We start from the raw sequence: 15,970 nt of genomic DNA, 5'->3' as shown, positions 1-15,970 counted from the left end.
AGCTGCTCCATTCACGGAGCGCGATCCGGCGGATCTGAAAGGCGCCGCATTTCCATGGAAAAACAATGGGAAGCTCCAAGCAAAAAGCAGCTCCCGGCCTGCTTGGAAGCGCTCCGGTTCTGCCCTAAAAGGGGGGAAAATTCCATTGGAATTCTCGACATCCAAGGGTTTGTGCCGCAGTGCGGAAGCAGGGAAGGATCAAAGGCTCGGGGCCGTTCCCGAGGGCCATTCCCGACATCCCGATTTCCCCTTTGCAGGAATGGAATTCTCCTGATTTCCCCTTTTTTTGTTTTGGTGTTCCCATGGCTGAGACAGAGGAGAATGGAGAGAGGAATTTCGGGATCTATTCGGGATCTAAGTCCTGGGAAAACGGGGAATGGAAAAGCCTTGGGATGGAGGCAGGGAATGGGTGGCAAGCGGAGCCATTCCTCATCCCTCACTTTTCCATCTTCTCCCTTCCCTTGGAATCCACATTCCCACTCTCATCCCTCACTTTTCCAGGAGTTCCCATCCCTTGGAATCCACATTCCCACAGAATGATCCCCACCCTCATCCCTCACTTTTCCATGTTCTCCCTTCCCGGGAATCGGCCACATGGGAGGGGCAGGAGCCTCCTCTTCCTCATCCCAAAGGAATTCCCAACCAGAATTCCCATCCCTGCCAGCCTTGGAACACCGAGGAATCTCCTTGGCAAAGTCGGAGGAAAACTGGGATGCTCCCGGTTAAAAACAGCTTCGGAAGGGACAAAATGTGGGAATTCCCACTCCGGCATTCCAAGGATTGAGGGGTCAGGGGTGGGAGCTCCCAACACATCCTGGAAAACATCAGGAAAAACCTCTGGAATTCCAGCTGGACACTCCCGGGCCATCCAACGCCGGGAGCTGCTCCCAGATAAATCCAGCTGGGATTTTATTTGAATTCCGGCTTTTCCATGATTTAAAAGGGAAGAGGAAGGAGTTGCCAGCACAAAACACGGAAGGAAAAACTTTGGAAAATTCTGGAAAATTCCTCCCTGGCTACACATCCCTGACCTTTCCCAGCTGTTCCCATAAATTCCAGTCCCGGGAATGCTGGCATTCCCAGGAGCCTCCCATCTCTCCACATCCCAGTTTTTCTGGGATGTGCCGAGCCTGGGATTCCTTGGAATGAGTTTTCCGCTGCTTCCAGAGGAAAAACGAACGGAAAACCTTTGGAATCACAGCCGGCCCCCACAGAGCCCATTCCCACGGGACGATCCCAAGGTTTGCTCCGGCACCTCCAGGATTCCAGCACTGCCGGCAGAGAGGAAAAACTCGGCACATTCCCGGGATTTTTCCTGGATTTCCCACTTTTTCCTACCAAACCAGGAGGCCGCTCCCAAAATACTCCCACCAAATTTTGGGAATGGGTTTTCCCACGGGATTTAACGGCGCAGGATGCAAAAATTATTCCGGAGGAACCAAGCCCGGCTCGGGCGTGTTCCTGTCTCCTTCAAATCCGGCTCCGAGCTCCTGGGCCCCGTGGGAGGTTGGGATCATTTCATCCCAAGGGTCTCCGCCGGAGGCGGGAACGGCTCTTCCCGAAGGATCCGCGATGGGCCAGGGAAGCTCCAGCGGGATCCAAAGGATCCTCAGGGATTTCTGCATCCTCCCTGTGTGCCCAGTGCCACCGACACAGGAACGGTGTCCCCAGTGCCACTGACCACAAGCTTGGTGTCCCCAGTGCCACCAGCCTCTGCCAGCCTGGTGTCCCCAGTGCCACTGACCACAGACTCAGTGTCCCCAGTGCCACCAGACACAGGCTTGGTGTCCCCAGTGCCACCAGACACAGCTCAGTGTCCCCAGTGCCACCAGCCATGGACTCGGTGTCCCCAGTGCCACCAGCCACAGACTCAGTGTCCCCAGTGCCACCAGACACAGCTCAGTGTCCCCAGTGCCACCAGCCATGGACTTGGTGTCCCCAGTGCCACCAGACACAGCTCAGTGTCCCCAGTGCCACCAGCCATGGACTTGGTGTCCCCAGTGCCACCAGACACAGCTCAGTGTCCCCAGTGCCACCAGCCTCTGCCAGCTTGGTGTCCCCAGTGCCACTGACCACAGGCTCAGTGTCCCCAGTGCCACCAGACACAAGCTTGGTGTCCCCAGTGCCACCAGTCATGGACTTGGTGTCCCCAGTGCCACTGACCACAGGCTCAGTGTCCCCAGTGCCACCAGACACAGGCTTGGTGTCCCCAGTGCCACTGACCACAGGCTCAGTGTCCCCAGTGCCACCGGTCTCTGCCAGCCCTGTGTCCCCAGTGCCACCAGACACAGGCTTGGTGTCCCCAGTGCCACTGACCACAGGCTCAGTGTCCCCAGTGCCACCGGTCTCTGCCAGCCCTGTGTCCCCAGTGCCACCACCCCGCTGTCCCCGTGGGGACCCCACGCCGGGCCCCAAAAGAGAATTTTTCCTCTCAAAGAGGCTCTGACCACCCTCGGTGCCCTCTGTCACCTCACCCTTGTCACCTCTCTGTCACCTCCAGCTGCCCACTCCCCTAATGAGGGCTGCTAATTACCCCATCACCGCAGCCCTCCGGCTTTTCCTGCTTCTCATTCCCTACAAATCCCCCAATTCCAGGGAATTCCGGGTTCCCGGATCCCTGTGCCCGGCTGAGCCCTCACCAGGGCTGTGCCCTCCTGGGTCACCCCTGGGTCACTCTGGGGCACTCCTTGGTCACCCTGGGGTCATTCCTGGGTCACCCCTGGGGTCATTCCTGGGGTCACTCCAGCACATCCCACCAATGGCACTGGCACATGACCCCCCATTCCAGTGTCCATCATTCCCACACCATTCCAGTGTCCACCACACCATTCCAGTGTCCACCACACCATTCCAGTGTCCATCATTCCCACACCATTCCAGTGTCCATTATTCCCACACCATTCCAGTGTCCACCACACCATTCCAGTGTCCACCACACCATTCCAGTGTCCATTATTCCAACACCGTTCCAGTGTCCACCACACCATTCCAGTGTCCACCACACCATTCCAGTGTCCACCACACCATTCCAGTCTCCATCATTCCCACACCATTCCAGTGTCCACCACACCATTCCAGTGTCCATCTCCCCATTCCAGTGCCCATCACTCCCACATCATTCCAGTGTCCATCTCTCACACCACTCCAGTGTCCACCCCACCAGCACTGTCCAGCCCGGCGGAGCACCGAGCACCATGGACACGAGTGACCATCACACACCAGTGCCACAGCCCCACAGCCCAGCCCTGCTCCCAGTCCTGGTCCCGGTCCTGGAGCTGATCCCAGTCCTGGTCCCAGTCCCAATCCCGGTCCCGGAGATGATCCCAGTCCCGGTCCCAGTCCCAATCCCGGTCCCGGAGCTGCTCCCAGTTCCAATCCCAGTCCTGGTCCCAGTTCCAATCCCAGTCCCGGTCCCAGTCCCAGTCCCAGAGCCATTCCCGGTCCCAGACCAGGGCTGGAGCCGCCCCCGCTGCCGATTCTCAGCTCAGTTCCGGTCCTAATCCCGGTCCCGGTTCTAATCCCGTTCCCAGTCCCAGTCCCGGTTCTGGAGCCGGTCCCAGTCCCAGTCCCGGTCCCAGAGCTGACCCCGGTCCCGGTCCCGGTCCCGTTTCCAGCCCGCTCCCGGTGGGTGCGGACCCCTGGAGCGAGGAGCGGCCCCGAGCTGCGGCCGCACCGCAGAGCCCGGGATGGCAGCGCTGCCACCGGGCACTGCGGGAGCGGGGGACACCGGCATGGGGACCGGGATGGGGACCGGGATGGGGACATGGGATGGAGACACCGGCATGGGGACACCGGCATGGGGACCGGGATGGGGACCCGGGATCGGGACCCGGGATGGGGACCGGGATGGGGACCCGGGATGGAGACACCGGCATGGGGACCGGGATGGGGACCCGGCATGGGGACCGGGATGGGGACCGGGATGGGGACACCGGGATGGGGACCGGGATGGGGACCCGGGATGGAGACACCGGCATGGAGACACCGGCATGGGGACCCGGGATGGGGACATCAGGATCGGGACACGGCATGGGGACACCGGGATGGGGACCCAGGATGGGGACACGGGATGGGGACCCGGGATCGGGACCCGGGATGGGGACACTGGCATGGGGACACCGGGATGGGGACCGGGATGGGGACCCGGGATGGGGACCCGGGATCAGGACCCAGGATGGGGACACCGGCATGGAGACACTGGCATGGGGACACCGGGATGGGGACCCGGGATGGGGACAAAGGATCGGGACCCGGGATGGAGACACCGGCATGGGGACCCGGGATGGAGACATCAGGATACGGACACGGGATGGGGACACGGGATGGGGACACGGGATGGGGACCCGGGATCGGGACCCGGGATGGAGACACCAGCATGGAGACCCGGGATGGGGACAACAGGATCGAGACACGGCATGGAGACACCGGCATGGAGACCCGGGAGACAGCCGGAGCACGGAGGAGCGGGGCCGTGTGGACCCGGGCAATGGCACCCGTGCAGCCGGGCCCGTGGCGGGGAGAAGTTTGCCGGTGCTGCCGGTGCTGCCGGTGCTGCTGGTGCTGCCGGGGCGGCAGCGGGGCCGGGATGCGGATCGCGGCCAGTGCCGGTGCGGCGCCGAAGCGGCTGCGGATCCGGGCGGGATCGGGGCCGATCTGAGCCAGCTTTGGGGCCGGTCCGGGTGCGAACCGGTGCCAATGTGAGGGAGGGTCGGGACCGGTCCGGCTGCGGATCGGGGCCGATCTGAGCAAGATTTGGGGCCGCTCCGGGCGCGGATCGGGCCCGATGTGAATGAGGGTCGGGACCGGTCCGGGTGCGGATCCGGGCGGGATCGGGGCAGATCTGAGCCAGCTTTGGGGCCGGTCCGGGTGCGGATCCGGGCGCGGATCGGGCCCGATGTGAATGAGGGTCGGGACCGGTCCGGGTGCGGATCGGGTCGGGATCGGGGCCGCTCTGCGCCAGCTTTGGGGCCGCTCCGGGCGCGGATGGGGCCCGATGTGAATGAGGGTCGGGACCGGTCCGTGCGCGGATCGGGGCGGGATCGGGCCCGATGTGAATGAGGGTCGGGACCGGTCCGGGCGCGGATCGGGGCGGGATCGGGCCCGATGTGAATGAGGGTCGGGACCGGTCCGGGTGCGGATCGGGGCGCGGATGGGGCCCGATGTGAATGAGGGTCGGGACCGGTCCGTGCGCGGATCCGGGCGGGATCGGGGCCGTTCTGCGCCAGCTTTGGGGCCGCTCCGGGCGCGGATGGGGCCCGATGTGAATGAGGGTCGGGACCGCTCCGTGCGCGGATCCGGGCGGGATCGGGGCCGTTCTGAGCCAGGTTTGGGGCCGGTCCGGGCGCGGATCCGGGCGCGGATCGGGCCCGATGTGAATGAGGGTCGGGACCGCTCCGTGCGCGGATCCGGGCGGGATCGGGGCCGTTCTGCGCCAGCTTTGGGGCCGCTCCGGGCGCGGATGGGGCCCGATGTGAGGGAGGCTGAGGCTGTTCCGGGTGCGGATCGGGGCCGCTCCGGGCTGCGCATCCCGGCGCGGGCGGCTGCCGGTGGCGCTCCCGCCGCGCATCCCGGCGCGCATCCCGGCGCGCATCCCGGCGCGGCGCCGGCCGCTCGGGGCTCCCTCCCTCGCTCCCCTCGCGGCGTCCCCGGTGCCCGGCCGCACTCACCGTCTGCTGCAGGTCGGGGATGCCGATGCGCACCACGATGGCGCCGGGCGCGGGCTCCTCCATGCGCGCCGGGGCCGCCAGCTTGGGCGAGCGGGGCCCGCCGGGGCCCCGGGCCGGCTCCAGGCGCGGCTCCTCCCGCAGGCCGGGGCTCGGCTGCCCGCCCGGCTCGGCTCGGCTCGGCTCCGGCGGCGGCGACTCGGGGCTCTCATGCTTGCTGCCCGCGGGGCTCAGAGGCATGCTCCGTGCGCCGCGGCGGGCGGCCCGCGCCCGCTCCGCTCCCGCACCGGCACCGGGCTCCGCTCCCGCACCGGCACCGGGCTCCGCACCGCGCCGCGCCCGCCCGGGGCCCTGCGGGGGAAGCCGGGGGTCAGCGAGGGATCAGCGGCACGCGGCGGGACGGCCCCGGGAGAGGCGCCCCGCATTCCCGGGAGGAACCGGGAAAGGCGGGGGGGCGGTGGGCGAGGGCCCGCAGGAAGGATGGGGAAATCTGGGAAGGGACCCCCGGGATGGACATGGACACCCCCACAGGGACACTCCGGGATGTCCCCGCGGGAAGGGCCGGTCCCCAGGACAGGTCCAGGAGTGAATTCCCGCTCTCCACATGGACATTCCCACAGGGACCCTCTGGAAATACCAGGAAGGGCATTCCCAAGGATGGAGAAATCTGGGAAAGGATTCCTGGAACCCTCATTCCTAGCAGGGATCATTCCCTGGGAAGGGACCCCCGGGATGGACATGGACACCCCCACAGGGACACTCCGGGATGTCCCCCCGGGAAGGGCTGGTCACCAGGACAGGTCCAGGAGTGAATTCCCGCTCTCCATATGGATATTCCCACAGGATCCCAAAACCCCCAGCAGGGATTGTCCCGAAAAAGTGACCATTACTCAGGATAAATTTGGGAAGGGACTCCTGGAATTCCCACCCTCAGCAGGGATACCCAGGATGTGCATGGACACTCCCACAGGGACCCTCTGGAATGTCCCTCCAGGAAGGGCCGTTCCTTCTCCTGGCCAGTCCTTTCTCCTGGCCGTTCCCAGGAAAAATCTGGAATTCCAGAACTCCCGGAATTCCCACTCCCAGCTCAGAGCATCCCCAGGAAGGGCTGCTCCTCAGGGAACGTCCAGGAGTGAATTCCCACTCTCCACATGGACATTCCCACAGGGACCCTCTGGAAATACCAGGAAGGGCATTCCCAAGGATGGAGAAATCTGGGAAAGGATTCCTGGAACCCTCATTCCTAGCAGGGATCATTCCCTGGGAAGGGACCCCCGGGATGGACATGGACACCCCCACAGGGACACTCCGGGATGTCCCCCCGGGAAGGGCCGGTCCCCAGGACAGGTCCAGGAGTGAATTCCCGCTCTCCATATGGATATTCCCACAGGATCCCAAAACCCCCAGCAGGGATTGTCCCGAAAAAGTGACCATTACTCAGGATAAATTTGGGAAGGGACTCCTGGAATTCCCACCCTCAGCAGGGATACCCAGGATGTGCATGGACACTCCCACAGGGACCCTCTGGAATGTCCCTCCAGGAAGGGCCGTTCCTTCTCCTGGCCAGTCCTTTCTCCTGGCCGTTCCCAGGAAAAATCTGGAATTCCAGAACTCCCGGAATTCCCACTCCCAGCTCAGAGCATCCCCAGGAAGGGCTGCTCCTCAGGGAACGTCCAGGAGTGAATTCCCGCTCTCCACATGGACATTCCCACAGGGACCCTCTGGAAATACCAGGAATGGCATTCCCAAGGATGGAGAAATCTGGGAAAGGATTCCTGGAACCCCCATTCCCAGCAGGGATTGTCCTCTGGGAAAAGATCTCCAGGATGGACAAGGACGCCCCCACAGGGACCTTCTGGAATATCCCCAGGAAGGGCAATTCCCTGGGAGAAACCTGGGAAGGGACCCCTGGATCCCAAAAGTTCCACCAGCAGGGCCCATTCCTGGGAGTTTTCTGGGATCAGCCCCACTTTGCACCTGGAATCTGCCCAGGAATTCCATGGAATTCTCCCTGTAGGATCCATCCCCTAAAGGGACCCCACAAAGGAACTTTGGGATCCCACCCTGAGGGATGAGGAAAAAGAGCAGGAGAACCCAAAATTCCAGCCGGGAAAATGCACTTGGGAAGGAGAAAAATCGGGATAAACAGGGAAAACCACGGGATCCTCCCGCCCCGTGGCCTGGGATAGATGGGAAAACCCTTTGGATCCCTTTGTATCCATGCCCTGATCCCATCCCAAATTCTCCTCCCCCTTTTCCCAAATCCCAGATTTGATTTATTCCCATTTTTTCCCCTCTCTCTGCCTCGTTATCCCGCAAATGGAGCGCTCCAGATGGCGATCCCTGGGATTTTTCCCTTCTTTTTTTTTTTTTTTTTTTTTTTTTTCCCTTCTCCCTCATTAATTCCCTCAATAAGTTTAAACCCCCGGCAGGGAAAGGTTGGAAAAAATTCCACAGCGGAATAATTCCCCAAATTCCATTCCTTAAACTGACTTCTCTGCTCACAAAATAATAATTTAAAAAAATCTAATTTTTTTTTTTTTCCAATGAATCCATGGAATCTTTTAAAAATTTCAACCCAAAGAGTCTCATTCCAACCGCAGGGAAAAAAAAAAAAAACATTTGGAAAAGCATCCAAGGGAGCTAGAAAAATATTCCAAGATTTTTTTTTTTTCCCCTGCAGTGGCGTTTTCCTTGGATTTCTGAAAATTCCTTGGATTTCTGAGCTTTCCCAAGAGGGTCAGAGCAGAGCCACCTTTTCCTGCGGGAACAGAATTCCCGGATTTCCTGCCCTTCTTCCCGTCATTTTGGGATTATGAATCCACAGCCGTTCCCAAATTCCAGTGCTGGGAGCAGCAATTCCATAGGGAACAGAAATTCCAGAGAGAACAGGAATTCAGAGGGAAATTCCAGAGGGAAATTCCAGAGGGAATCCGGCTGGGAGAACCCTGGGAAAAGGGCAGCGGGAAAGGATTTTTGGGAATTTTTGGGGGGGATTTTGAGGGGTTTTCTTTGGGCTGGATTGGAGCTTTTCCCTGGGATTGGAATCCTGGGATTGGAATTTCTCCCTGGGTTTGGAATTTCTCCCTGGGATTGGCCCTTTTTCCTGGGATTGAATCCCTGGGATTTCTCCCTGGGATTGGAATTTTTCCCTGGGATTGGATTTTTTTCCCTGGGATTGGAATCAGGGTTAAATTCCCTCCCTTTCCCAGCTTTCCCAGTTTTCCCAAGCCCAGGGAGGGCTGGGAAGCTGCTGCCTCCTCCTCATGCCCACATCCCGATCCAGAAAATCCTTTGGGAATATTGGGTTTTGGGAAGCACCTGGCTCAGCGTGTGCCCAGGTGAGGCCATTCCCGAGCTTTTCCTGGGAAAAACAGCCGGGAATGACAGGGCCAAGGGACACCTGGCGCCCTGCTGGGATCACTGGGATCACTGGGAATGGGCCCAGGAAGAGCTGGGAAAATCCCAGCTGGAATTTTCCAGCCCTCGAATTGTCACTGCTCAACCACATGGGAGAGGGGTCACGGATCCCAAACAATTCCTGCCCTTTTTCCATGGATTCCCAAACAATTCCTGCCCTTCCACAGATCCCAAACAATTCCTGCCCTTCTTCCACGGATCCCAAACAATTCCTGCCCTTCTTCCCAGAGATCCCAAACAATTCCTGCCCTTTTTCCATGGATTCCCAAACAGTTCCGACTCTTTTTTCCATGGATCCCAAACAATTCCTGCCCTTCTTCCCAGAGATCCCAAACAATTCCTGCCCTTTTTCCATGGATTCCCAAACAGTTCCCACTCTTCTTTCCATGGATCCCAAACAATTCCTGCCCTTCCATGGATCCCAACCAATTCCTGCCCTTCTTCCATGGATCCCAAACAATTCCTGCCCTTCCAGAGCCGGATCCAACCCTGTGGCTCCGGCTGCCAAAGCCTGGCCTGGATCAGGGATCCTGGGAGGATCAGGGATCCAATCCCTCTCCTGGAAGAACCAGGGATCCAGCCCCTCCCCGGGAACCATCAGGGATCCAATCCCTCTCCTGGAAAAATCCGGGGGCCAAACCCTCCCCTGGAATTCCCAGGGGAGCCAAAGTCTGCCCTGGATACGGGAACATGGAAAGGACAGGGAATCCAGGCCCTCATCTGGAATTCCCAAGGGAGCCAAACCTCACCTGGATCAGGGATCCAATCCCTCTCCTGGAAGAGCCAGGGATCCTGGAAGGATCTGGGATCCAATCCCTGTCCTGGGAAGGATCAGGGATACAATCCCACTGGATCCAACCCCACTGGGAAGGATCTGGGATCTAATCCCTCACAAGGATCAGGGATCCTGGAAGGATCAGGGATCCAATCCCTGCCCTGGGAAGGGTTTGGGATCCAATCCCTCACCTGGATCAGGGATCCAATCCCTGCCCTGGGAAGGATCAGGGATCCAATCCCTGCCCTGGGAAGGATCAGGGATCCAATCCCTCACCTGGATCAGGGATCCAATCCCTGCCCTGGGAAGGGTTTGGGATCCAATCCCTCACCTGGATCGGGGATCTGATCCCTCCCGGAAGGCTCGGGAATGTCGCTCGGGCCAGGCCTGGGGACAATCGGTGCCATTTGTCACCCGAGGGGACGTTCCAGAGTGACCCCGGCACCCTCGGGAATGGGGACACAGGGACACGGGGACACAGGGACACGGGGACAGAGGGACACGGGGACACGGGGACACGGGGACACAGGGACAGGAGGGACAGAGGGACACGGGGACAGAGGGACACGGGGACAGAGGGACACGGGGACACAGGGACACAGGGACAGGGGACACGGGGACACGGAGACACGGGGAACACGGGGACACGGGGACACGGGGACACGGGGACATGGGGACACAGTGACATGGAGACACGGGACTGTCCCGCGCTGTCCCCGCCGTGCCACCCCCGCGGGGCCGGCAGTGCCGGCGGGGCCGGTGGCTGTCGCGGTGCCAGCCCCGTGCCAGCCCTGCCCGGCTGTCCCCGCGCTTATCTGGGCACGGGGAGGTCACCGCTGCTGTCCCCGAGCCATGTGACAGGGACACCGAGTGGCCTTTGTCACCGCGGGGGGGCTCGGGGACAGGGACACGGACAGGGACACGGACAGGGACAGGAGCAGGGACAGGGACAGGGACAGGGACAGGAGCAGGAGAAGGGACAGGGAGAGGGACAGGGAGAGGGACAGGGACAGGGACAGGGGACAGGGACAGGGACAGGGACGGGACAGGGATGGGACAGGGACAGGGACAGGGACAGGGACAGGGACAGGGGACAGGGACAGGGACAGGGACAGGGACGGGGACAGGGACAGGGACAGGGGACAGGGACAGGGGACAGGGACAGGGGACAGGGATGGGACAGGGACAGGGGAGAGGGAGAGGGACAGGGGACAGGGGACAGGGACAGGGATGGGACAGGGACAGGGACGGGGACAGGGACAGGGACAGGGGAGAGGGACAGGGGAGAGGGACAGGGGAGAGGGACAGGGGAGAGGGACAAGGACAGGAGCAAGAGAAGGGACAGGAACAGGGACAGGGGACAGGAGCAGAGGGAGGGGAAGGGACAGGAAGAGGGGAAGGGAAGGAGAAATGGGACAGGGGACAGAGACAGGAGAAAGGACAGAAGGGGAAGGGACAGGAACAGGGACAGAAGGGGACAGGGAGAGAAAGAGGGGACAGGGACAGGAGCAAGAGAAGGGACAGAGAAATGGGACAGGGGACAGAAAGAGGGGACAGAGACAGGAGAAGGGACAGAAGGGGACAGGGACAGAAAGAGGGGACAGGAACAGGGACAGGGACAGGGACAGGAACAGGGACAGGATCGGGATTGTCCCCCAGGAGTCCCCGCCCGTGCCAGGACACGGGGACAGCGCGGGGGGCATCGATCGCCCGCGGGTGGCCACAGCGTCCCCGCAGTGTCCCCGCAGTGTCCCCGCAGTGTCCCCAGCGCCTGCCGGGTAATTCCATGGATTTTTCCTCTCCCGCTCTTCCCGGGCCACTGGGACGCCGCGGAGGGGCCGGGCGAGCGCCACCCCCTTGGGGACCAGCGGGACATGGCGGGGACATCAGTGTCCCCAAATGTCCGGCACGGGGACAGGGCCACCCCTGAGCAGGGCCGGGCTGGGGGTGAATTCCGCGGGAAGAATTCCGGGTGGAGTTTTTTGGGATTCTCCCGATTTCTGGAGTAGGATCAGGGAAGGACGGAATGGTTTGGGATGGGACATTGACAATCACCCAATGTCACCGCTTGGGGACACCTGCCGGTGTCCCAGGCTGCTCCAAACCCCATCCAAGGGACCCAGGGTCAGCCCCAGCTGCCCCGGGAATTCCTTCCCTAAATCCCACCCCAATCTCCCTTCCCATGGAATTCCCTCCATTCCTGGAGGGATTGGAGCCCGGGATTGGATCCAGCCCCACCCCAGCTCTGCTCCAGGAAGGAATTTTGGGATCCAGGAGTTTCACTGGGAATCTCGGGACTCCAGGAAGGGTCTCCCTTCCCTTTTCCATCCCCAATTTCCATAAAAATCCCTCGGGATGGATTCTGAGCCTCCTTGATCCCAGAATCCTGGAATGGTTTGGGTGGGAAGGGACCTCAAATCCCATCCCATTCCAATCCCACCATCCCAGGCTGCTCCAGCCTTTCCTTGGACATTCCAGGGATCCAGGGGCAGCCCCAGCTGCTCTGGCAATCCCAGCCCAGCCAGGAATTCCTCATTCCCAATCTCCCATCCCTGGCTGCCCTCTGGCAGTGGGAGCCATTCCCTGGGTCCTGTCCCTCCATCCTTTGGGATTTTCCCTCTCCCGGATTCCCGCATCTCCTTCAGGCACTGGAAGCCAAAACTGGGTCAGCCCAGAGCTGCTGCATTCCAGGAGAACATTCCCGATTTTCCTGAACTCCTGTGTTCCAGGAGAACATTCCCGATTTTCCCTGAGCTCCTGTGTTTTGGGAGAACATTTCCACTTTTCCAGGCTGAGCTGCTCCATCCCTGCCCAGCCCTTCTGGGATGATCCCAGAGTTTGGTGCCACAAAATCCCAAAATTCCCGGCGGTCCCAGCCCCTGGAGAGGGGTTTGGGGACAGGAGGGGACAGGTCACAGGTTTGGGGACAGGACAGGGATTTGGGGACAGGACAGGGATTTGGGGACAAGAGAGGGATTTCGGGATTTGGGGACAGAACAGATTTGGGGACGGAACAGGGGTTTGGGGACAAGAAGGAGGTTTGGGGACAGGACAGGGATTTGGGGACAGGACAGGGATTTGGGGACAGGACAGAGGTCTCGGGGACAGAAGAGAGGATTGGGGACAGGACAGGTTTTGGGGACCAGACACGGATTTTGGGGACAGGACACGGATGTTGGGACAGGACAGATTTGGGGACAGGACAGAGATGTTGGAACGGGACACAGATTTGAGGACAGGACACAGATTTTGGGGACAGGACAGGTTTTGGGGACAGGACACAGATTTTGGGGACAGGACAGGTTTGGGGACAGGACACAGATTTTGGGGACAGGACACAGATCTGGGGCCTCCCCTGTCACCTCCCCAATCCGGGACTGTCCCAGTGGATCAAGGATAGATCCCGGGACTGTCCCCCCATCCCGGGACTGTCCCCCCCCATCCCGGGACTGTCCCCCCCAATCCGGGACTGTCCCCCCAATCCCGGACTGTCCCCCCAATCCCGGACTGTCCCCCCCCATCCCGGACTGTCCCCCCCAATCCGGGACTGTCCCCCCATCCCGGGACTGTCCCCCCGATCCGGGACTGTCCCCCCATCCCGGACTGTCCCCCCGATCCGGGACTGTCCCCCCATCCCGGACTGTCCCCCCCAATCCGGGACTGTCCCCCCATCCCGGGACTGTCCCCCCATCCCGGGACTGTCCCCCCAATCCCGGGACTGTCCCCCCCATCCCGGGACTGTCCCCCCATCCCGGGACTGTCCCCCCAATCCCGGGACTGTCCCCCCAATCCCGGACTGTCCCCCCAACCCGGGACTGTCCCCCCATCCCGGGACTGTCCCCCCGATCCGGGACTGTCCCCCCATCCCGGGACTGTCCCCCCATCCCGGGACTGTCCCCCCAATCCCGGACTGTCCCCCCAATCCCGGACTGTCCCCCCAATCCGGGACTGTCCCCCCAATCCCGGACTGTCCCCCCAATCCCGGACTGTCCCCCCGATCCGGGACTGTCCCCCGATCCGGGACTGTCCCCCCCGATCCCGGACTGTCCCCCCGATCCGGGACTGTCCCCCCATCCCGGGACTGTCCCCCCAATCCCGGGACTGTCCCCCCATCCCGGGGCTCCCCCGCCCCGCTCCGTATCCATGGGAACATTCCCGGCACCGTCGCCATGGAAACCGCAGCGCCACGCGCGCCGCCACCGCGGGACCGGGGGACAGAGGGACAGAGGGACAGAGGGACAGAGGGACAGAGGGACAGGAATGGGGACAGGGACAGAGGGACAGGGACAGAGGGACAGGGACAGAGGGACAGAGGGACAGGAATGGGGACAGAGGGACAGGGACAGAGGGACAGAGGGACAGGAATGGGGACAGAGGGACAGGGGGAAGAGAGACAGGAAGAGAGAGATAGGGATGGGGACAGAGGGACAGGGACAGAGGGACAGAGGGACGGGGGGACAGGAATGGGGACAGGAACGGGGACAGGAATGGGGACAGGACAGTAACAAAGCGGACAGGAATGGGGACAGAGGGACAGGAATGGGGACGGGGACAGAGGGACAGAGTGGACAGAGACAGGAGGACAGGGACAGAGAGGAGAGAGGGACAGAGGGGACAGAGATGGGGGGACAGGGACAGAGGGATGGGGGGACAGAGGGACGGGGGGACAGAGGGACAGAGGGGACAGAGGGACAGAGGGGACAGGAATGGGAACAGGGACAGGGGAACAGGCACAGGGGGGACAGAAGGGACGGGGGGACAGGGGGGACAGAGGGGACAGGAATGGGGACAGAGGGGACAGAGATGGGGGGACAGGGACAGAGGGACGGGAGGACAGAGGGATGGGGGAACGGAGGGACAGAGGGGACAGCAGGACAGAGAGGACAGAGGGACAGGAATGGGAACAGGCACAGGGGGGACAGAAGGGACGGGGGGATAGGGGGGACAAAGGGAACAGGAATGGGGACAGAGGGACAGAGGGGACAGAGACAGGGGGACAGGGACAGAGGGATGGAGGGACAGAGGGACAGAGGGGACAGGAATGGGGACAAAGGGAACAGGAATGGGGACAGAGGGACAGGAATGGGGGGACAGAGGGACAGAGGGGACAGGAATGGGGACAGAGGGACAGGAACGGGGACAGAGGGACAGAGCCGTGCTTGTACGGGACACAGGGAATTCCTGCCGGCGCTGGAGACTCCGCGATCCCGCAGATCCCGGGATGGGGACAGCCCCGCCTGTCCCCAGCGCTCCGCCTGGAGCGCCGGCATTCCCACGGATCGGGAGCCGCGCGGGGACAATTCCAGAGCCCCCGAATGCCACCTGGGACACGGGGACAGCGCCTGGCAGCTGCCACAATTCCCGCTCCCATCCCAGGAAATCCCGCCGGTGGCACTGCCAGGCCTGGGGTGACCCTGCCGGGGACCGTCCTGTCCCCGCTGCCACCTCCGCACCGAGCCCAAAAAACGGGAATTCCCAGGGATTCTATGGAAGCGTCGCTGCCACCCCCTGCAGAGCCCATCCCGGCGGTTGGATCTCACCTATTCCCGGGAATTCCGCGCTGCCCGAGGGGCTGGGGCCGCCCAGAGCTGGATCCGGGCTTTTCCAGCCGGGAAAAACATCCCGGGAAATCCGGGGCGCGGCCCCCCCGGCCGGCCCCGCTAATGGGATCAGCCCCGCTCCATCTGCTCGGCCCTAATCCCGAGGCGGCAGCGCCGGGATCCCGGGAAACGCCGGGAGAGCCCCGGGAGCGGCGGGGAAATCCGGGAGTCGGGCGGGATTCCCGGGAGTCGGAGACGTTTGGGAAATCACGGAGGAATTGCGGGAATCGGGGAGGAATTCCGGGAATCGCGGGGGGAAATGATGGGAATCGGGGAGGAATTCCGGGATTCAGGGAGAAAATCTGGGAATTGGGGAGAAATTATGGGAATCAGGGGGGAAATGATGGGAATCGGGGAGGAATTATGGGAATCATGGAGAAATTCTAGGAATTGGGGGCAAAAATCCCAGGAATCAAAAGAAAAAGTAATGGGAATCAGGGAGAAATTCTGGGAATTGGGGAAATTCTGGAAATCATGGAGGAATTCCAGGAATCAAGGGGAAATTCTGGGAA

At 61.8% G+C, this 15,970-nt stretch overlaps 1 protein-coding gene across 1 annotated transcript in view; it reads right to left on the bottom strand.

Moving 5' to 3' along the window:
- Nucleotides 1-5,923, bottom strand: part of SHANK3 (SH3 and multiple ankyrin repeat domains 3) — a 146,813-nt gene extending 140,890 nt beyond the window's left edge. The window contains exon 1 of the mRNA XM_077783730.1: nucleotides 5,667-5,923. Within this exon, the coding sequence (XP_077639856.1) occupies nucleotides 5,667-5,903 (237 nt within the window). The 5' untranslated portion in view covers nucleotides 5,904-5,923. The remainder of the gene's footprint in view (nucleotides 1-5,666) is intronic.
- Nucleotides 5,924-15,970: the final 10,047 nt, after the last annotated feature.

The sequence above is a fragment of the Lonchura striata genome, chromosome 5, assembly GCF_046129695.1.
Source record: "Lonchura striata isolate bLonStr1 chromosome 5, bLonStr1.mat, whole genome shotgun sequence".
In the NCBI taxonomy this organism is placed as follows: Eukaryota; Metazoa; Chordata; class Aves; order Passeriformes; family Estrildidae; genus Lonchura; species Lonchura striata.
This window is presented reverse-complemented; position numbering and strand designations above follow the sequence as displayed.